This window comes from Palaemon carinicauda, chromosome 8 (genome assembly GCF_036898095.1).
Source record: "Palaemon carinicauda isolate YSFRI2023 chromosome 8, ASM3689809v2, whole genome shotgun sequence".
Lineage (NCBI taxonomy): Eukaryota > Metazoa > Arthropoda > Malacostraca > Decapoda > Palaemonidae > Palaemon > Palaemon carinicauda.
In genome coordinates, this window is record NC_090732.1 from 173,021,711 (window position 1) to 173,044,321 (window position 22,611).

Sequence of the window (22,611 nt, forward strand, 5' to 3'; positions counted from 1 at the left end):
AAAATGGCAGACAACGTCGAAAAGGAACATCCAGAAGAAGTTTATACCAACCGTGCGCTTCAACACTGCAATGACGTTTGCCTAACGCATTTTAGAAATGTGTTGAAAAGTAGGCAGAAACAAGCTTCCATGCATAGTTTCTTATTAAAGAGGCCAGCAGTACTGGTAGGCCAAGACGAAGGTGAAAGTGAAGAAAAGAAACAGAAAAGAGGAAGTGATGAAGAAGAAGGTGGATGTAAAGAAAAGAAACAGAAAAAAGAAAGTGATGAAGAAGTAGAAGAAATTTAGAAAATGTGAAAAACGTAAAATTATAAAAAAAAACAAAAAAAATTCAATTTTAAGTTTTATGTTACCGTTAAGCGTTAAAGTAATTTTTTCTTTCATTTTATAGTTTTCCATACGTAATGTTAAGTGTTAATTATTTCTGCCATTTTTTATTTCGTAAAGTTTAAGTGTTAATGTGTTAAGTGTGTAAATTATTGTACGTAGTCTGTCACTTGTTACGTTTTCTGCCTTATGCCATCCTCCTCTGCCGCGACTTCGCTATCGGACATCGTCTCAATCAAAAGGTAAGTTTCAACTTTTTTGTTAATTAACTGTACCTTTTTTTTCAGGGTATCAACCCTTAATTTAGGTGTACAGGTAACAATACACCTTCACCGATCCAAATGCTTTACATACAGTACCGTAACTTTTATACAGTAGTAAAGAAAACGGACCGTTTTCTTAGGGCTTGGAGGGGATAACTAGGCTATAACTACATTGTTGAATAATCTCATGGTGGTTTCTGGAATGGATTAGGCTGTTTTTAATGGTTGGGTTAATTATTGAATGATAGAAATGGCTGCATTGCATGTTTATTACTACAGTTTAGCGTGTTTATGAAAGAAAAGGTGTTTACATGTACAACGCGACTCAGGATACGAAAAAATCAGCATACGAAACAGTATCCTGAACGGATTACTTTCGTATGCTGAGGCATCACTGTACCAGAATCTTACTTCAAGCTCTTCATGTCCCCCGTAATGGTCATAAAATAATTCTCATAAGATTCTTGGACATGAAATATTTCTCATAAGATCCTCAAATGTAGATGTTGATACATCATACAAACTTGTTACATGCAAGCCCATGATCCCACAATGAGACTTGCCAAATAATGCTATGTCAACATGGTCAGCAAATATGTCCAGCACTAGCCGGAACACAACAAGGACTTTGTGGGTAGAGGGACAGAAAACAAAAGCAGTGTATATCTTAACCCTTTTACTCCCAAAGGACGTACTGGTACGTTTCACAAAAGCCATCCCTTTACCCCCATGGACGTACCGGTACGTCCTTGCAAAAAAATGCTTTAAAAATTTAATTTTTCATATTTTTGATAATTTTTTGAGAAAATTCAGGCATTTTCCAAGAGAATGACACCAACCTGACCTCTCTATGACAAAAATTAAGGCTGTTGGAGCAATTTAAAAAAAATATACTGCAAAATGTGCTGGGGAAAAAAAAAAACCCTGGGGGTTAAGGGTTGGAAATTTCCAAATAGCCTGGGGGTAAAAGGGTTAAGGGACAACAATACAGAAGCTTTCCGAGCACTTCAAAACCTCCAGAAAATCTATGTCAACATGGTCAGCAAATATGTCCAGCACTAGCCGGAACACAACAAGGACTTTGTGGGTAGAGGGACAGAAAAAAAGCAGTGTATCTCCTAAGAGACAACAATAAAGAAGCTTTCCGGGCACTTCAAAACCTCCAGAAAATCTCTGCATGAGGATTTATTTAAAAATGTTGAAGTTTTTGTATGCTGTTTACAAGGAAAGCCAGTTAATGATATAAATCTACTGACAATAAAATAATCTTCTTTTTTCCCACTGATAGCCCTACATTACAGAGTCCGATGCCACATCAGACATGGTTTATACCTTGGCAGTGTTTTTACAATCACATGCCCTTGCAGTCATCAACCACAGTTATTGGCTGTGGGCCTACCCTTTTGCTAAAAAGTAAGAATGTAAGGCAGCAGCTGTCCTTTTACTCAATTTCTAAGACACGCCGGACGTACTAGTGGTAGTACAGTATTATTTACAACCCTACCACGGGCATTAACTCCAACAAACAATGCTCTAAAGAAAAACACCCTTTGCACTGGTTATCACACTATGGTATGGAAGAGGTCTCAAAGCTAAGCAGAAAATTAGCAACTGAGTTTGGATGACTAGGAATGGTCTGTAAAAGGAGAAAAATTAATGATACTCCCGACTCGTTTATTACCTGCACCCAACGTCATCCTTAACGAGAATTCTATGGTTAAACCTGAAATTGTCAACCCACATAAAGAGTACAATGCTAATGGACTTCCTTGCAGTGACGTCTGCTCTTGTGCTGAACAAAGCGTCAACAGATTACATTTAGTGACAGTATGATGTCAGGCTGGGAGGAACATAGAGAGGAGACGTCCCCTTTTTTGTTTCATTTGTTTGATGCCAGCTACCCCCCGAAATTGGGGGAAGAGCCTTGGTGTACGTATGTATGATGGAAAAGACCAAGATGATTTCCTTGACGGTTGAATGGACCATTCACTTTTCCTATTTGATCTTAATCAATGTCACCGGTTTATAGATATAAGTTTAAAGGCTGCCCATGAATTGCAGAGAAAAGGGACAGTGACAAATGCCCTAGAGACTGACCATACACCGTACAGTAGATATGATCAGCATCTAAGCTTCCTCTCCACTCTGGCATCAATGACCTTAAATGTCAGGATGCCAGAAAACCTCAAATCAATCAATTAATCCTCTCAACTCAAGCTAGGACCAGAGAAGACCAGTCAAGAGCTGCTAATGACTCAGCATGTAGACTTATAAGCTCCCCCAAACCCCACCATCCTTATTTTACAAGGATAGATGTTGTAGACGCCTCAAGAAACTACTGTACTGAGCTTGAATGGTTCTTGCATCCAAGACTAGCAGGTTGCCTGGTAGGGACGCTTTATATAGGATAAGAATATAAAAAATATTTGTCACATTGAAGTGTATTGAAAAACTTTTAAGAGATGATTTTGGACCATTGTTTCATTATCATTGTTGACAAAATGATTCTCAAAAAAAGGATTTCTAAAAAGTGTTGTGTGAATACTACTGTTTCCAGCTGCTGTGCAACCTTCCAGATTTGAAACAAGCCAATTTAGTCGTAGTAGAAGGCACCCTAGCAGTACCAGCTGAACTCGGTTGAGTCCCTTGTTAGGCTGGAGGAACGTAGAGAGTAGAGGTCCCCTTTTTTGTTTTGTTTCATTTGTTGATGTCGGATAACCCCCAAAATTGGGGGAAGTGCCTTGGTATATGTATGTATGTAAAAGGCAGCAGTCGGGTGTAGATCAGCACCTCGTAGTTCCGGGGGATGCTGAAGAAGGAGAGGTCTAACTGGTGAGGGACCTATGGTCGTGGTTCTAACACGCCCCAGTTACTATACCGACACTCATTAGAGTGAGCGAGCTGAGTTCGTTCCTGGCATTCCATGCATCTTTTTTTCTCTGGTATATTTATCAATATTTATGCCTTAGAAATGGTGCTATAAGGAGCATTTCATGGAGCGACAGGTCGAGCCCAGAAATAGATTTTTCCTTCATCAAAATCCCTTTTTTTAAGCATTATTTTTGTGACAGCAAACCTTTATCTGAAGGGGCCTAGAAAATCAATACCTTTATCTGGAGAGCGTCAAAACAAACTAACACCTTTATCTGGAGGGCGCCAAGAAAATCAATACCTTTATCTAGAGGAAGTCAAGAAAGAAAAAATTTTAATTTAGGACTCAATTCATGAACTATATATTGAAAAGAAGTCTAAAGAACATTCATTACCTATCAATAAACCATATACTAAAACACAATATAACCAACTATTTTCTAACCATAATAAGAAAGATGTGCAAGATGATGGATTGATATCTGCACCATACCAAGGTACAACTGCACTAAACTTGGCCTTATATAGAAGTAATACTGTTCGAATTTGAGGTTCTTGCTAGACACAATATACAGTAGTTTTGGTCAAATTATCATCCGGGTATCTCAATGGGTTCCTTAACAGGATTCCACAGCTATCAGATCATGATGATTTGGATATACAGTCTTTGTTAAATTTTATCAGATAAAACTGGATCTTCACTTTAATAAATTAACTGACAAAATACCAGAACATTTTGCATAACATTAGCCAATTCCTTCAATAAATTAACCAAAAAAACACCAAAACATTTCTTGGCATAACATCAGTCAATTAACCCTTTTACCCCCAGGCTATTTGGAACTTTCCAACCCTTAACCCCCCGGCGTTTTTTTTTTCAAGCACATTTTGCAATATATATTTTTTAAATTTCTCTAACAGCCTTAATTTTTGTCAGAGGTCAAGTAGGTCTCATTCTTTTGGGAAATGCCTGAAGTTTCTCATAAAGTTGCAAGGACATACCAGTACGTCCATGGGGGTAAAGGGATGAGTTTTGTGAAATGTACCAGTACGTCCATGGGGGTAAAGGGATGAGTTTTGTGAAATGTACCAGTACGTCCATGGGGGTAAAGGGATGAGTTTTGTGAAATGTACCAGTACGTCCATGGGGGTAAAGGGATGAGTTTTGTGAAACGTACCAGTACGTCCATTGGGGGTAAAATGACAAATTCGAAGATAATTTGTATTTTTCCTAACCATACAAACCTTAGCTATTTACAAAGGGTTACTACTTTTAGCGTAGCTGAAATGGCGAGCCATTAGAATTTAACGAGGGTGTATTACCCCCGCGCTAGTTAGCGGGGGGGTAGGGGAGTGGTAGCTAGCTACCCCTCCTCCCCCTCACACACAGGTGAATACTCACTTTCACTTAGAGGTAGGACTTGTCTTGGGGGACAGGGCTGGCGGGCAAATATGTGTAAATAGCTAAGGTTTGTATGGTTAGGAAAAATACAAATTATCTTCGAATTTGTCATTTGTTCCGTAACCGAAATACAAACCACGCTATTTACAAAGGGTGACTTATCCCTTAGGAAGGGTGGAAAGTCCCCAGCCATACTGGCTTTGGCTTTACCCGGGGACTCAGAATCCGAGTGAGTCGCACTCGAGAAAAGGAGTCCCTGCACCTCACAAGTTCCTTGCACCGCAAGGAACCATGTGGCCTACGTAAGCTTGTGTGTGAAGGAAGAAGTGTGACCCGTCTTAGGCAGTTGACCTGGAGTTCCAGAAGGAACTCTGGGTTAGGACGTTCCCAATACCACCTCGTCAGGGTATGGGGGACGCGACAGTATTGACTCAATACTCGGAACACAAGGAAGCATGGTTTACCTGCAGAGGTTCGAGGTCAGCTATGCAGAGACCAGGCTGCTGCTTCCCCGTAGAGGGGATGATGAAGAAAGAAGTAAGGGCCAGACATACTGTACTTCTTTCGTTCATGCAGACTAAAACCTGATAACAATGCCCTCAACCTTCTGCTACCTGTCCAAAAAGGAGCCTGAGGTTAGACCAGCTGTTGTGTAGCCACCACAGAGCGATAGAAAACGTATCGAGACTCCTGTGGGTCACGCCCTGCAGGAAGCGGGCTGCGAAGGTCATCAGACGCTTCCAGACTCCAGCTTGTAGCACCTGCGTCACAGAGTAGTATTACTCGAAGGCGAGGGACGTTGCGATGTATCCAACATCGTGCTGTAGGGCGACGTGACGGGGGAGGGTCTGAAGACAGGTCGAGATGAATGTCCTTGAGTCCGGGCTGAAGAGGTATACTGGTGACTCTCCCCCCATGTCCTCCTTGTGTTCCCAAATCGGCTGCAACTGAGGCCAAACTGCAGCTGTTCCCAGCGCTAACCTCTCGATTCCTGTACTGGCAAGAAAGAGAAGGTCTTGGGACATCAGACACAGAATGGAGACTCAAAATCTTGAATGAATCGGACCGAAGGGTCGGGACCCTCAGATTCTGAGTCTAGCCAACAACTCAGGAGCGAGCCTGAATGTTGCCTTCCCCTCTTCCTTAGAAAGGGGGGGAGTAGTAAGAGACCAAGAAGATTGCTTACACACTGGCCGTGGCCAGAGTGAGCAGAAGACCCAAGGTGGAATACAATCCGAGGCCTGTCGTAAAAGGGTCTTGAGAAGATCTCTTAAAGGACTAAAAGTCCGAGCCATGCTCCAAGTTGGAGGTCTTCCTCCGACTAGGGCAGGGACGATCGTAGCTTCGCATGAGCGAGGATAGATCCAGCGGGCAGGAAAAAGTTATTCCTTTAAGCCTGAAGGTCAGGGAAAGGCTGAGCGACAGGCTTCATTGCCAAGAGCGGAAAGGAGTTTCCTCCCGCCGAAAGGCAATAAGACCGTTATTGCTGGAGAAGAGGCCTCACGGGAAGAGGTATATCTCCCACGGCACCAACCACCTTAGACTCTTCACTTTGCCTGGGAGACCCCTGTGGATGACTATCGCAGATGACGCGACCTCCGTACCGCGACTGTAGCGGGTTGTCTCTTCTAGAGGAGGAAGCGTAGTGTCTCCAGGCATGAAGCCGAAGCGACGCCCCGGTTCGGGAGAGATGTCGCAGTGTGGTTGCTTGAGTAGTCTGCGCCGTGGGAGAAGCTCTCCCGGGAGTTCCGTCAGGGGAAGCAGAGGGTCCAGAAACCGTTCTGCGCATAGTCCCAGTGGAGCTCTCCCATTGAAAGGTTGACAGACAACCTGGTTTTGTTGAGACCCATTGTCCGCAGACAAAAAGGAGGGAAGACGCAGGCGTCGAAGTTGTCCCACCATCACCGGAATGCATCTTGCCAGAGTCTCGGGGTCTGAGACTGGGGGGAAAACTAGCGGAAGCTTGAGGTTCCAAGCTGTCGCGATCAGGTCCCCCAGACCAGCACTTGCTGGTTACCCAAGGTCAAAGACCCCTAGGTACACTCTCTCTATGAGGCTCTGCTCGGATAGTCTGAGAGAAACATTCCCCTGCCTGGAATGAGAGAGCCGATGGTGGAATTGAGAGAATCTCAATCATCCCGGTATCTCTACTGCAAGATGTGAAGGTGTGAAAATGCGTCCCCTGCTGGTTAGCATGAAGTCGACACGCAACGGGGCGACTTGGCAGGAGCGGTAGGATCTGAAGAGGGGCCAGACTAAGGCCCTTAAGCCTGCCTGAATGATGGAGAGGTATCCTTCAGGTCTTGACCATAGGCCTGGACCGGAACATGCCCCCCCCCCTTTCCTTTGACGAGTCCGAGAACCGCATCAAGAATGTGGGGAAAGGACGAGAGTATCCACTACCATCAAGAGGCTCCATAGGTCAACACCCATTGCAGGTTTAATAGTTCCGCTGGTCCCATAGGGCCAGGGAGTCCGGTTAAACATTGCCTGAAGCCACCGGAACTTGGATCGCCCCACATGGAACTTATCCTGAGGCGACCGTTCGGACTATAAACGGGTCAATGAGGAAAGAAGAACTAGGAAACGTTCCAAGGTAGGGCTGAAAACTCTGCTTGACTGAGAACAGGTACTGCGACTCTCCTCAGTCTTGCCACAGTCAACCGAAAGGAAGGCTCGGAGGATGTGGTAACAGAATCTGGCGTCCCCAGGTGGTCACCCATCCAAGTACCGACGTTGCTTAACCTCGCTGGACGGACGAGAAGCGGGGTTTCCAACGTGGTAAGGCGGTTGACTCAATATCATGGCCAGATACTCCAGATGTTGAGGCAGAGGAAGAGAAGGCTCCAAGCAAAATACCATGAGCCCACACTCATGGTCAGCATTCGGAAGCTTTTCCCGGCGCTGAAGAAGGTCGAAACCCGAGCCTACCGGAGTTGACCAGCCCTCCAAACAGCAGAGGAGGCGGAAGTCTGCACCTGAGCGGCCAAGAGGAAGGCAGGGAGAGTTCTCTGGGGAAACAAACCTGCTATGCCACGGCGGGATAGCCACACTGCATCATAAGCAGGAATACTTGCAGTTTAGGCTGAATTCGACGAGCACCCTGGAAGATGGATGGAATGGAAACTGAAAGTACCCGTCCTTCCGATCCAGGGTTAAAGGAGTCCTGTCGCCTCGTTACCAGTCTGATCGATTCTGCTGGTCTACGCTGGCCGAAGTTTGTTCGACAAACTTGATCAGGGCTGAGAGGTCGACTATGGACATCCCCTCTCAGATCCTTCCTTACAAGAAAGGATCGACTGAGGGGGCCGGGGGTGAAGCCGTCGATGATCCTAAGGAAGACCTTCGCCTAAGGTATGGATCATTCTGCCCAACCGGGCAACTCTGCTGATGCTATGGCATAGAGGTTCAGAGACACTGAATTCGCTGACAGAGACGGCAGGCGCGATATCCTTGGCTACTCACAGAGATTGTGCGGGAATGGGCATCGGGAAGCTGTCATTCGGATGAGTAACCTTAAGCATCCTCCCAGCGAAAAAACCTGCAATCCTAGAGTTCGTGGACTCCTTTTAGGACTATGCCCCCCCGGGGGAGTCTCCCGTGCCATCTGTTCCTGACAGGAGGAAACTGCAATTGGACACCTTGTCCCAGTTGTCGTAGCCGATAACTTAGGCCGACGTGGTTGAAAGAAAAGGGAGCTGGAGCCCTGCAGAGTCTGGAAGAAAGCGCCTTGGAGGAGTGAAACCGGAAGTCGATTTACTCCGCACAGCAGATGTTTAAATCTCTGTCCTTGGGCAAAGACAAAACTCTTCTCAAGGATGGAAGGGTGTCTGAGGTCGTTGACCTCCACAGATGAGACACCCGAAGGAAGCCTTCAGTCAGTGCGTCCAGATGGTACAACATCGAGCTTGTCCGCAAGTAGATACTTAACGACGAAAGGCCAAGGTGCCTGAGCTCGAGAGGAGGAAAGTACCCTTGATCTTCCTGTAGCTTCCTTGAACCAAACCTCGGGCCGTAACCGAGGAGGGAAAGAACCTGGTAAGCTCCCAGAGGAAGAGGTAAGCAGTCACCCCTTGTCCGATGGAGAAATCTTCAACGGAAAGCCCCCCCGCCAAAAATCCTTCCAGGGCGGGAGAAGGAGAGAGTACTCGTGCAGGAGAGGGGACCCTCGAGACCGACCTCTTGGGAACCAACTTCGCCCTGGGGGAAGTCACCACGAAGTCCACTCCTCTCTTTCTCTTCAGCGTAGGAGAGACAGCCGCTGGTTTGTTACCCTGGCCGGTGAGTGCTGGTTTCATAACCCTCATTAACGCCCGTGCCAGCGGATCAAACCATGTCTGCTGCTCCAAGGACACAGAGTCCGAAATCCTCGCTAAGGTGAAAGGGATCGGGCGATCCTTTGGAGAGGACACGACGGTTCCTGCCTGAAAAGAAGGTGGGAAGAATGCTGTACTGACCTGTCTTCGTCCTGCACTACCAACCTGTGCTTGGATGGAGGTGATCCCGAGTGCCGCCTAGGAGCACGCGTCCCTGCTGCTACCACCGGCTGTGGAATTCGCCGCGAACTATGGTCGCGCGAGGGCGAACGGTCGCGCAAAGGCGAATGGTCGCGCGGGCGCACAGGCGAGTGGTCGCGCGGGCGCGCAGGCGAGCGGTCGCGAGGGCGCGCAGGCGAGCGATCGCGCGGGCGCGCAGGCGAGCGATCGCGCGGGCGCGCAGGCGAGCGATCGCGCGGGCGCGCAGGCGAGCGATCGCGCGGGCGCGCAGGCGAATGGGCGTGACGGCGAGGGATCGTGCTGCCGCGTAGGTGAAGAAGATCGCTGGCGGTAAGCGATGGCGAGCAGCATGTTTAGGTGAATGATCGCGTGATAGGGTGCGATGGTGATCAGCATCCGCAAGAGGGCGAGCGTTCAGGGTTGTGCGATGAGGAGCAGCATGCGTAAGCGGGCAATCGTGCAGGGTTGTGCGATGGCGAGCAGCATGCGCAGGTGAATGATCGCGTGAAAGGGTGCGATGGTGATCAGCATCTGCAGGAGGGCGATCGTTCAGGGTGGTGCGATGAGGAGCAGCATGCGTAAGCGGCCATCGTTCAGGGTTGTGCGATGGCGAGCAGCATGCGCAGGTGAATGATCGCGTGAAAGGGTGCGATGGTGATCAGCATCCGCAAGAGGGCGGTCGTTCAGGGTTGTGCGATGAGGAGCAGCATGCGTAAGCGGGCAATCGTTCAGGGTTGTGCGATGGCGAGCAGCATGCGCAGGTGAATGATCGCGTGAAAGGGTGCGATGGTGATCAGCATCTGCAGGAGGGCGATCGTTCAGGGTGGTGCGATGAGGAGCAGCATGCGTAAGCGGGCAATCGTTCAGGGTTGTGCGATGGCGAGCAGCATGCGCAGGTGAATGATCGCGTGAAAGGGTGCGATGGCGATCAGCATCCGCAGTTGAGGGTCGCGCGATGGCGATCAGCATCCGCAGTTGAGGGTCGCGCGATGGCGATCAGCATCCGCAGTTGAGGGTCGCGCGATGGCGATCAGCATCCGCAGTTGAGGGTCGCGCGATGGCGATCAGCATCCGCAGTTGAGGGTCGCGCGATGGCGATCAGCATCCGCAGTTGAGGGTCGCGCGATGGCGATCAGCATCCGCAGTTGAGGGTCGCGCGATGGCGATCAGCATCCGCAGTTGAGGGTCGCGCGATGGCGATCAGCATCCGCAGTTGAGGGTCGCGCGATGGCGATCAGCATCCGCAGTTGAGGGTCGCGCGATGGCGATCAGCATCTGCAGTTGAGGGTCGCGCGATGGCGATCAGCATCCGCAGTTTGAGCTAGTAGCTGGCGAACCATGTTCCTTCAGAAGTGTTGGAGAACGTTGGCGTGCCAGCTGTAACACACGTGGGCGATCCGGAGATCGCTGGCGAGCTGAGGATCGCTGACGAGCTGACGATCGCTGGCGAGCTGATGATCGCTGACGAGCTGATGATCGCTGACGAGCAGAAGGCTACGCGTGGAAGCCTGCGCAAAGAAGAAGAGTCCTTGACCCCGACCTGAACCGAAGTTCTAGATCGCGAGGGCGAACGTGGGCGCACAGGGCACGTAACAGGAACCGCAGGGAAGATCATCTTGAAAGCGCTGACGAACAGGAGAGCGCTGACGAACAGAAGGGCGCGCAGGGAAACCCTGACACGCAAGGGAAGAACCCCCGTGGGGGCAACCCTTTGCCCCGAAGGGATCGTTGTCCGCCGGGAGACTGATGTCCGTCGGAAGACCGCTGTCCGTCGGGAAGACCGTTGTCCGTCGGGAAGACCGTTGCCCGTCGGAAGACGAGATTAGACTGCTGTCCATCTGCACCAAGACGGAAGATCGAGAAAAAGAAGTTGTAGGCTGCAAACGGAGATTCAAAAAGGCGCCTCAAGCACCCTTATAGGGAGATGAGAGGCCCTTACGACGAGGCGGACGGAGGGCCTTACGGCGAGGGAGGCCAACAGCAACAGCAACAGAAGAAACCTCCGAAGAGGAGTCTCTATGAGTGTACTCTCTCGCGAACGAAAGAGAAACACTTCGTGGAAGAGACTGGTCAGCCAGTGACCTAAAAGGGGCAATCCTCCGAAGAGGAGCTCCTGCAGTTGCCCAGCCCCTTGAGCGAAACTGCAGGTGCGACCGCTCAGCACCAAGAGCATAGTCGCACGAAAAAAAGGCAAGAGAAGAACCCCCCAAAAGAGGAAAAGCTCAAGCCTGGACAGGAAAAAACTTCCCTCGGAAGGAAAGTTATCCGCCCAAGGAGGCAAGCCTCCTGACTGTTCTAAAAAGAACTGGAGAGCTGTCCGTCGACACGGGAGTACTACCAGTAGAAGGAGACACGCCCCTGACGACAATACAAGGGGGGAGGCAGCAACAGCCGAATCCCCAGGACTCAACCAGACAGCTCACACCGTTGCTATATTACAGAAACGAACTAGATCGGTAACTGTAAAAAAATAAAACAAATAATATTAGTACACATTCATTCCCCCGGGAAGGCTCCGAAGAGGAATCCCGAGGAAAAGGAACAAGAATTACACAACAGGCACGTGCCCTCACAACCACTTACACTCGCGGAAGGAGAGCTGTAACCAAAACAGAATTATAACAATTATAATTATGTAACTATGTAATTTAAAAATGAATGAACACTAAAGAAAAAACGAAAACCCCGAAAGGAATCGTTCTACAAGCTGAAAAATTAACAACTACAATTAGATTCATAAACTAATTGAGACAAAATGTACGGCGTAGCAACCCCACCCACACGGGAAGGAAGCTACAAGGGCGTAGTAAAACATAGACAAAACAGACAATGGCTGCCAAGCGAGGACCAAGACAGAGACGTCTGTCACAGTCCGAGCCAAAAGTGAAAGTGAGTATTCACCTGTGTGTGAGGGGGAGGAGGGGTAGCTAGCTACCACTCCCCTACCCCCCCGCTAACTAGCGCGGGGGTAATACACCCTCGTTAAATTCTAATGGCTCGCCATTTCAGCTACGCTAAAAGTAGTAACCCTTTGTAAATAGCGTGGTTTGTATTTCGGTTACGGAACAAATGGTTATTGAAAGAGGATGAGTGAGTCGGCTATAAAAATGTCTAATTTACTACATGAAAACATTTACGTAAACACAAACCTTCCTTAATTTATTACACTCCTCCTGCAATCTCATCACCTCATTTCGATTGGCAGCGCGAGTAGAAACCCATTCATGCTGAATTTCAGCTATCTGAGCATCCGCCTCACGCATGCGAGCCTGGCGCTTTTCGTTCAAGCGACTCATTACAGCTGCCTCCTCACAGCTTTTCTTCAACTTTCTTTCCACGCTGACCAACTGTTCCTCAATAAGCTGTAATACAATGCATTCGATTACCAACAAAATAATAAAAATACTGTATCAACAAGAAATAACATTATCAAAAAAAGAGATTACAGAATACAGTTTGGTAGCTTAATTCTCAAAATTGACACGATATCTCAAATGCATTCAATGAAAAGCTTCCCGTATAGATCGTTGTAACATTCGAACAATGATATTCAAGAAACTTCATCCGTTTTCTGTGCAATTCTTATAAATAAACAATAAAATTTGTCATGGAATAAAAGTCCCTATTAAGCCCAATAATACAGTATGTCTTAAATATTTTTACGTCTCTTTTTATGTCGAGTAACAAATTGTCTTCTTGCACTTCACTTTTATACCCTGTCCAAATCCTCATCTTATTATTATTACTTGCTAAGCTACAACCCTAGTTGAAAAAGTAGGATGCTATAAGCCCACATGCTCCAACATGGAAAATGGCTGAGTGAGGAAAGGAAACAAACAAAAATAAAATATTCTATGAGCAACAACATTAAAATAAATATCTCCTATATAAACTATAAAAATTTAATAAAACAAGAGGAAGAAAAATAAGATAGAATAGTGTGCCCGAATGTTCCCTCAAGCAAGAGAACTCTAACCCAAGGCATTGGAAGATCATATGGTACAGAGGCTATAGCACTACCCAAATTAGAGAACAATGGTTTGATTTTGGAGTGTCCTCCTAGAAGAGCTGCTTACCATAGCTAAAGTCTCTTCTACACTTACAAAGAGGAAAGGGTCCACTGAACAATTACAGTGTAGTAAGAAGAATTGTTTGGTAATCTCAGTGTTGTCAGGTATGAGGACAGAGGAGAGTATATAAAGAATAGGCCAGACTATTCAAATCAGTAGCTCGATCACTTGATTTTTCAAGCAATCTGTACTGCAATGCATGAACAAGCACATCAAAGAAATGAGTAAAAGTTATCCTTACCCTCTTCTGTTCTAGAGTTGTTTGAAGCCTGTGTAGTAACTTATGGCAAAATGCCAAAGCACTGCTTTGATCAGTGGGAGGGTCAACTCCTATTTCTTCCCATCCCGTTAGTCTCCAGCGGAGATCGGACAACTGCCTGAAACAGAATCGAGCGTTTAAAACCTAACAAGTAAGTAATTTAACTTTATGTTGCACCATACTTATGACTGACTTCAATGCCTAAACATAAAACATACAACAGGAAAAATTTCAAAATTTACATTCACTTTATCCAATATTCCATGGCTAATAAACATACATAAGGTAAAATTATAAATTTTACATTCGCTTTACCCAGTATTTCATAGCTGATATATAAACACAAATCATAGCAAAATTATAAAATTTACATTCACTTTATCCAATATTTCATTGCTAATAAAAGATTCTTAACTTACTTAAGTAATTCATTTGACCTCGACATTTTCACACTCAATGCTTCCGAGTTACTGCTCTCTTGAACTCTACAATTTGATTCTGCCTTATTAAAAGTTACATGCTTGTTAAGCATTTTCATATCCACAGGTAAACGGTTAGACGCTTCATTTGAAGGGGCATCTGTCAAGTTGAAGAGATGCTCTCTTGACGTGAGCACCTGTCGAGACACAGGCTCCCGGTCTAGCGGCGACACTGACCTAGCTGCTGCCGCTCTGCCCGGACCTGGATCTTTATTTGGGGGACCATACGACATGAGAGGGCTTTCGGGTCTGAAGACGGTTGAAGTCTGTATGCTCTCCGAATTTGAAGCTAACTTCCTATCGATCGACTGCAGCAGCTCTTTCAAAAGGGCATGATCGTTAAGAAGCTCGTGGTTTTCTTGAAGTGCGAACTTCACGTCTCCGAGGGGCATCTGATGACTGTTCTTTTCGATCTTCCTATCAAATTCAGGTGCCAAAGACTGGACAGGTAACCGCTGTCCATTTCTAGAAATGCCCGGATGGGCAAAACAGCCAAAATTTTGTCTCTCGTTACGAGACTCTCGAGGATGCGACGGCTCGGCAGCATTGTAAGATTTCTGTGATCCATTCGAACCGAGAACAGTGTCCTCATCTTCTAGCTCGGTGTCTGATATATTGCTGACGCTGATATCTGCAAGTGATATCCCACTGCTCTGCGATGACAATTTGCAATCCATTGCTGACGGAGGCCCAACGGAATTCTCTTTCTCATCTCTGTTCTCCTCCAACGCTCCAGTCCAGCTTCCAAATGTTTAACAATCCTATAAAAAGAAAATATGATTAGCACAAGTACATTATAGGTTTTATTATGGAAGCTAATCCTCCTAAGATGAAAAGATAATTCCCTCATCAATGACCAGAATAGTTTTAAAGTTTAGCTATCATAAACACTAAATATTATCAACATCATTAACATTTTTATGCTTAATTACAGGGCTGGATTAGCAAAAACATCTACTACAGGGCTAAATTAGCTAGAACACCAAATTACAAATCTGGATTACGAATTAACATGACTAATTTTGAAAACAATTTGTATTTTTCCGAAGTGTACAAACCCCGAGTCCTTTACAATAGGAGACAGAAAACAGCGAAACCTGGAACATGTCAGTTAAAACCTTTATAGGAGTGTTAACGTACCAGCCGGTAGTTCACTGGCTTCCCCCTATGAGACAACCACCTCACCTGTCGGGCCACCAGTGATACCAAGCACTTTGACGGCAGCCAGGACTTCTTTGGGGTTGGTGATGCCAGGCAAGTTTGAGTAAAGAATTCAGGTTTGTATACTGGTTAGGAAGAATACAAACTTTTGAAAATACAAACCATCATCCTTTACTATAGGAGATTCATCCTCAAGAGAGAGGAAGTCCCTTTCCAACTGGCTGGAATTTTACTCGGGAGCCCAAGATTCTTCCGATCACGTCGAAGAATCAAGAGCTCCTCACACCATGTGAACCAACTCAGACAATGACTGGAATATGCCCTGTATTTCAAAGTTCTAAGTTGGGCATCAACCTCTCTAGTGTAATCTGGCAAAAATAATGATGAGGCTATATAACGACCTTCTCAAAAGAAATGATGGGAAAACACCCCTTTCTATCTTACCTCCCCTTCAGGATGAGACCAGCTTGCAAGGCCCCCGATGCTGTACCCCAAGAGTGTCCTACGTCAGGTTAGGTAGGTTTAGTCAGGAAGGATCCAGTTTTTTCTGAGCATTCAATAGCATCATATACCAGTGGGGCTGACTGAGCCGGAGGCCTTAGACTGAGGTACAGGCGCTGAGGGGGAGGCAGGAACACGGAAGCATGACACTGTGCTACGACACCTATGGTCGAGGTGGCGGTAGGATTTCCAGGAGATATAGTACATCCAAAGTCAATGGAATTGTTGCCGGCTCGTCGGAAAGAATCGAGAAAGAAGAAGCCTTGATCTGTGCAGATCGGGAGGCCAGAGTGGCTTTAACGACACTGGGATCCCAAGGAGTGGATGGCGCAAGAGGTGTTCAAAGTGTGAAAGGTGAAATTGCGAGCATAGACCTCGAGCAAGTCTTCAAAAGGCCGAGGGCGTTGAGAAGAGAATGGAAGAGGCCTCGCCTACGGAGAGGGTATTGATGGAAGATGGTAATTGGTCACCCCAAACTTGTCCAGGGAATCCCCTGAAAGGGCAGGCTCCTCCCAATCATGATCTATCGATGTTAGGCAAGGGCGTTTTGGCGGGATCTTACACGCTGTTGCTGTACAGTATAATGGGGTGCCTATTGGCCAACAGAGGGTGGGCGGGGGAGATCCCTTGACTGTTGTGAAGAGTTAGAGTGAGCTAGCGAGTAGCCACGAGCACGCTTACGAGAAGCTCTAGGAGGAGTTCGCTCGAGCATGGCGACCAATTCACTAACACGAGGATGTCACCCAGGGTCTCCCCCAGGCCGGCAGGCACTGAGGGGGATCCTACAGCTGAGCAGGCACAGCGCATGCAGAAAATGAGCAAGATTGTCACCCAGAGGAGAAACAATCTGCAGGACCTCGGGAGGGAGAGGAACTGCAGAAGCATTAGTGAAAGCCAAAGGGAAGGGGATCCTTTCGGTCGGCGTGGATGGAGGAAGTGTCTAAGCATACCTCAGCAGGAGATGGAGGTTCCTGCTGCGCAGCAACACCTATAACAGTCTGCCTTTCTAAGAACCCGAGAGTCCCAACAACGACCAGAGCTCACAAAGAGCATCAAAGGAGGACTTCCCTTGTGGCACAAGAGTTGCCCAGGAGTTAAAGGGGAGTTCCTGTGGAAGAAGACTATGTTTGGGTTCCTTGGCCTTCGAGGCAGAGCTCCGGAGCGAAGAATCCCTCTAAGAATTTTTGTTCCTTCTCAAGCCGAACCACTCCCATTGAGAGGATAGCAACACTCGACACTTGTCGTTGCATTCCGTGCAGGAGTGCCCTTTGCACAAAGGCCAAAGCTGGTGAGGATCCGTTTCCAGTGGGGAACGGCAGGAGCCACAAGGGCGGCCGTCCGTACCAGGGAAAGTCTGCGTGCTGCTTCCTCTAGGATATAGAGCAAACAGACCTGAAAAAAAGACAGATATGCCGGTTAAATCAAAGACGGAGGAGCGACGCACATCCACCCTCTCCGACAGCCAAATCAAAAGTGGCTGAGTATGTGGGTGCGCAGGTTGAGCGGTAGCCTCTTCCACTACCCCATGCTATCTGGAGGGGTGGAGATTGGTTGCCACCTCAATCAAGTTTTTGTGGCTGTGAGCACCCAGCTACACCGAGTTACTCCTTGTAAAAAAAAAATGATTGTTTGTATTCATATCGGAACAAACAAAAATTTGGAATACTTCAATAAAATCATATTTTCAAACGACCTTTCCTGTGTAATAGTTTAGGAAAGAATTTTCTCCACACAATCACGTCCAAGACTCAAACTAGAAAAACTACGGCCTAGCCTAATTCAACATTACCAAAATGACAAGACTTATTATTAACGAGTCCAATACAAGCTTAAAAACTAATAAATATATCCATGCACCAGCAATAATAAACATTGAAACCAGACATATTTGCCTAATCTAATAAGGGAAGTCCAGGCTTTTAACACTGGATGAAGTAAGGCTATGCCTCTTCGCGATATCTAATAGCTTAAAAGTCAACTGGACGATCCAGGAGGGAGGTTTTACTGTACCTTCAAAATACCCTCGAGTAAAATCTATAACTACATTTTGGCAAGAATTAGTATGGGGAGTGACCAAGATGGGTAGGGTTTTATTAAAGTTAGACAGGAAAAACTTTTTTTTTTAACTAAAAAAATAGGTATTTTCTATAGAGAAATAAGTTTTCAGTTGAAATAAAGGTCAAAATCAGCGAAAGCACACGATTTACTATAGGAAAATTATTTTTTCTGTTCAAAATGTTGTTCCGTCTGCATCTATACCCCTTTCGCCCCCAAAAGGACGTACCGGTACGTTCTTGCAAAACAATGTTATTTACATGTTTTTGCATATTTTTGATAACTTTATGAGAAACTTCAGGCATTTTCCAAAAGAATGAGACCAACCTGACCTCTCTATGACAAAAATTAAGGCTGTTAGAGCAACTTCAAAAAAATATATAGCAAAATTGCTCGAAATTTAACCTTACCTTGGGGCTAAAAGGGTTAATTTTACCGACCAATAGTACGCATAATGTAAAGACAGCTATAAAACTTTCTATAAAGTATCGGTTAGATCAGGCAAGGTAGGTTTAAGTGAAATTAGGAAGTTTCCCCTTAATTACGAAGTAAAATCAGTGGGCGTAAGAAGTTTTCGTTTAATTACTAAGAAAAATCAGGGGTCGTATGTATGATAACAAACGTGCCCCAGAGGCTTTGCATATCAGCGGCCAGTTCCTCCCGCGAGGATTAAAAAAAAGACATCAACTAACAAACTTTTTTCCTAACCTAACCTACAAGCCGTGTCCTTACCTACTTACCTAACTAGGGGGGGGGGGGTTAACGGCCCCCGTGACCCCCCTAAAACTGCCGCATTCTAAGTTAGCCATAATAATACAGGTGGCCGCTATCATACATACACCCCCCCATGCCCTATAACTCCCTTATTTATAACCCTATGGCTAATAATACAGCAGTCTATGAGGAGGTTACATGGGGGATGTTAGCCCCACATGGTTTTTTTATAGTTATCGACGGGAAAAGCATTCCTATTAGACAACACCTATATAGAAAAAAGCTATTATCTTATCAACCCCATTAGGCAGGAACATGGCTTGTAGGTTAGATTGGATGGGAAAATGTAGGTTAGGTGGTGTTCCATGAACGTCTCTCCGTCGTTGTACACGTGCTTCAAAATGAGGATATTTTTCCTTAATTTATACGTAAAACTAGGATATTTTTCCTTCATTTATAAGTAAAATTAGGATATTTTTTCTTAAATTTTAAATGAAATTTGGGTTTTTTACATCTAAACTATATATATACCTAAGCGTGCCTGTAACCCAAGCCTAAAATGCAGGCTACACTGTTGTAGGATACCGATATAGCCTTTACCTAACCTTCGGTAGGCCTAACCTTAAAAGCTACCCAGGCCTATAATGCCTCTAAATTATAGACTAAATATATCTTATAGGTTATAATTGAAGACTTCAAAGCTTAAATCCTACATATGGCCTGTATAAAGCCTACAGGCCATTGACCTGCACGTCACATTGCTTGCCGACTGACCGATGCTTGTGGGCAACTTACAGTTGACCTGTAGCTTACATTAAAGATCGTAATATAGCACCTGTAGCTTTAGTCTAGGTTGCAGGATCCCTATAGTTTAAAGGCCAGATAGATAACCTTAGGTTAACCAGTCCTACTTACAGGTTACCTAATAAACAGTCCGTAGGATCATGGATATGCAGCTGACCTGTAGCTTACATTAAAGATCGTATTATACAGCCTGTAGCTTTAGTCTAGGTTACAGGATCCCTATATTTTACAGGCCAGATAGATAACCAAAGGTTAACAAGCCTAACTTACAGGATACCTTATAAACAAGAGTCCTTACAGCTGACCTGTAGCTTACATTAAAGATCATATTATACAGCCTGTAGCTTTAGTCTAGGTTACAGGATCCCTATATTTTACAGGCCAGATAGATAACCAAAGGTTAACAAGTCTAACTTACAGGTTACCTAATAAACAGTCCGTAGGATCATGGATGTGCTTGTGTCCTGTAGCTTACATTAAAGATCGTAATATACAGCCTGTAGCTTTAGTCTAGGTTACAGGATCCCTATATTTTACAGGCCAGATAGAGGTTAACAAGTCTAACTTACAGGTTACCTAATAAACAGTCCGTAGGATCATGGATGTGCTTGTGACCTGTACCTCGAAGCTTACCCTAGGCCTACAATATCTTTTTCATATTATACAGCCTGTAGCTTTAGTCTAGGTTACAGGATCCCTATATTTTACAGGCCAGATAGACAATCAAAGGTTAACAGGTCTAACTTACAGGTTACCTAATAAACAAGAGTCCGTAGGATGTACTTGTAACTTATAGCTCGCATCCTACCCTAGACCTACGGTATCTTTATATATCTTACAGGATATCCACATATATAATTATAGATTTATTAATCATAACTTACCCAAAATAACATTCCGAATAGATTATTCACTGAATGAAATTATGAAAAATTGTATAACAAAAAAATATTACGAAAAGGGCCTAGGCCTACAATATCTTTACATATCTTGCAGGTTATCCATATATATAATTATAGATTTATTAATCATAACTTACCCAAAATAACATTCCAAATTGATTATTCACTGAATAAAATTATGAAAAATTGTATAAAAAAAATTACGAAAACAACATAAACAAATTTAAAAGTTCTTAATCTACTGGACGTTGGGAGCCGGCTACTGTCAGTCATCAGTGTCTTCGAAAAGAAGATAAATAGAAATAATAAGATAATAAGGAATAGAGAAAAGAAAAGAATATATCAGATGTGAAAAAAGAGAGAAGAAAATAAAAGAATTGGAATAAAGGAGAAAGATAAAGAGGTGAAAATGGAAAGGCTATATACTGACAGTCACAAGTGGCTTCGAAAAGAGAATAAGAGGAAATAATAAGATAATAAGGAATAGAGGAAAGAAAAGAATATATCAGATGTGAAAAAAGAGAGAAGAAATAAAGAATTAGAATAAAGGAGAAAGATAAAGAGGTGAAAATTGAAAGGCGAATTCCTTCTTTTCGAAAAGAAGATAATAAGAAATGTTCTGCTTAAGAAAGAAGGAATAGAGAAATAGGAAAAAAGTAAAGAATATATAACAGATGTGGGAAAAAGAGAGAAGAAAATAAAAGAATTAGAATAAAAGAGAAAGCTAAATAGGTGGAAATGAGAAGGCGAGTAACTGAACTGAACTATTATATTAGTAATGTTTCTTCCTATGTATATGTATACATTATGTCTGTAGGCTTTATGTATATATGTATATATATATATATATATATATATATATATATATATATATATATATATATATATATATATATATATATATATACTGTATATGCGTAAAAGTCCTCTTGAAGAAGTGAGAAGAAATCTATCAGAATTCACTCTATATTTCTATTTTCTCTTTGGTTCTTTTGCATATATATATATATATATATATATATATATATATATATATATATATGATGAGAGAGAGAGAGAGAGAGAGAGAGAGAGAGAGAGAGAGAGAGAGAGAGAGAGAGAGAGTCAAAGTCATAAACCTTTATTCCATTATAAAATGGTTATTCTGGAGAGAGAGAGAGAGAGAGAGAGAGAGAGAGAGAGAGAGAGAGAGAGAGAGAGAGAGAGATTTCGAAGGAACCATTTTCCTTTTGTTTTCTAAAGAAGCCCAAAATTAATTTCATTTTCCATAAATTGTTGGTTTACACACACACACACATATATATATATATATATATATATATATATATATATATATATATATATATGTATATATATATGTATATATACATACATATATATATATATATATATATATATATATATATATATATATATATGTATATATATACATATATATATATATGTATATATATATATATATATATATATATATATATATATATGTATATATATACATATATATATATATGTATATATATACATATATATATATATATATATATATATATGTATATATATACATATATATATATGTATATATATACATATATATATATATGTATATATATATACATATATATACATATATATATATATATATATATATGTATGTATATATATATATATATATATATATATATATATATATATATATATATATATATATATATTAGTGAATGGATATTTATAGGCATGTCTCTTCAAAGTTTTATATGATATATCTATTCTAATGCTGTTAATAGTGTTAAGATATTTCATTGTTTTATTCATTAATTCTCATATAAATTTTATCTATTTCCTTTCCTCACTGGGCTACTTTCCCTGTTGAAACCCTTGGGCTTTCAGCATCCTGCTTTTCCAATTAGGGTTGTAGCTAATAAAAAACTGATTATATATATATATATATATATATATATATATATATATATATATATATATATATATATATATATATACATATATATAATGTTTGTGTATATTTCTTCTAACTATAATCATAACTGCCTAACGTATTTCTCAGAAGTATCATAGTTTATATATGAATGGAAAGGTAGATTTTAAATTACTCTGAAAAGGATACACTTGATTCAGTGAAAGGTGAGCCTAGTTTAATGTCTTCCAGGTGCATTCTTCTTCCTAAGCCCTTGACCGGGTTGGAGATTAGCGCCTTGACCTTTGATGGTTATCTGGCTCTCAGTAGGCCTAGTACTGGATTATCCTTTTGAGATATGACTCAGAAGGATATTGTCCAGTTTACATTGTCCC

General features: G+C 43.5%; 1 protein-coding gene across 5 annotated transcripts in view; it reads right to left on the reverse strand.

The window, feature by feature from the left end:
* Positions 1-22,611, reverse strand: part of LOC137646138 (cingulin-like) — a 194,055-nt gene that overhangs the window by 57,894 nt on the left and 113,550 nt on the right. Inside the window, exons 1-4 of one of the 5 annotated variants that reach the window (XM_068379346.1) lie at positions 20,287-20,361; positions 14,108-14,928; positions 13,671-13,806; positions 12,509-12,721 (exon numbers count right to left, since the gene is read on the reverse strand). In XM_068379346.1, the coding sequence (XP_068235447.1) occupies positions 12,509-12,721; positions 13,671-13,806; positions 14,108-14,844 (1,086 nt within the window). In that variant the 5' untranslated portion in view covers positions 14,845-14,928; positions 20,287-20,361. Of the gene's footprint in view, positions 1-12,508; positions 12,722-13,670; positions 13,807-14,107; positions 14,929-20,150; positions 20,213-20,286; positions 20,362-20,441; positions 20,573-22,611 lie in introns of those variants that run through there. The other 4 variants (XM_068379348.1, XM_068379347.1, XM_068379344.1 and 1 more) reach the window with 4 other exon arrangements.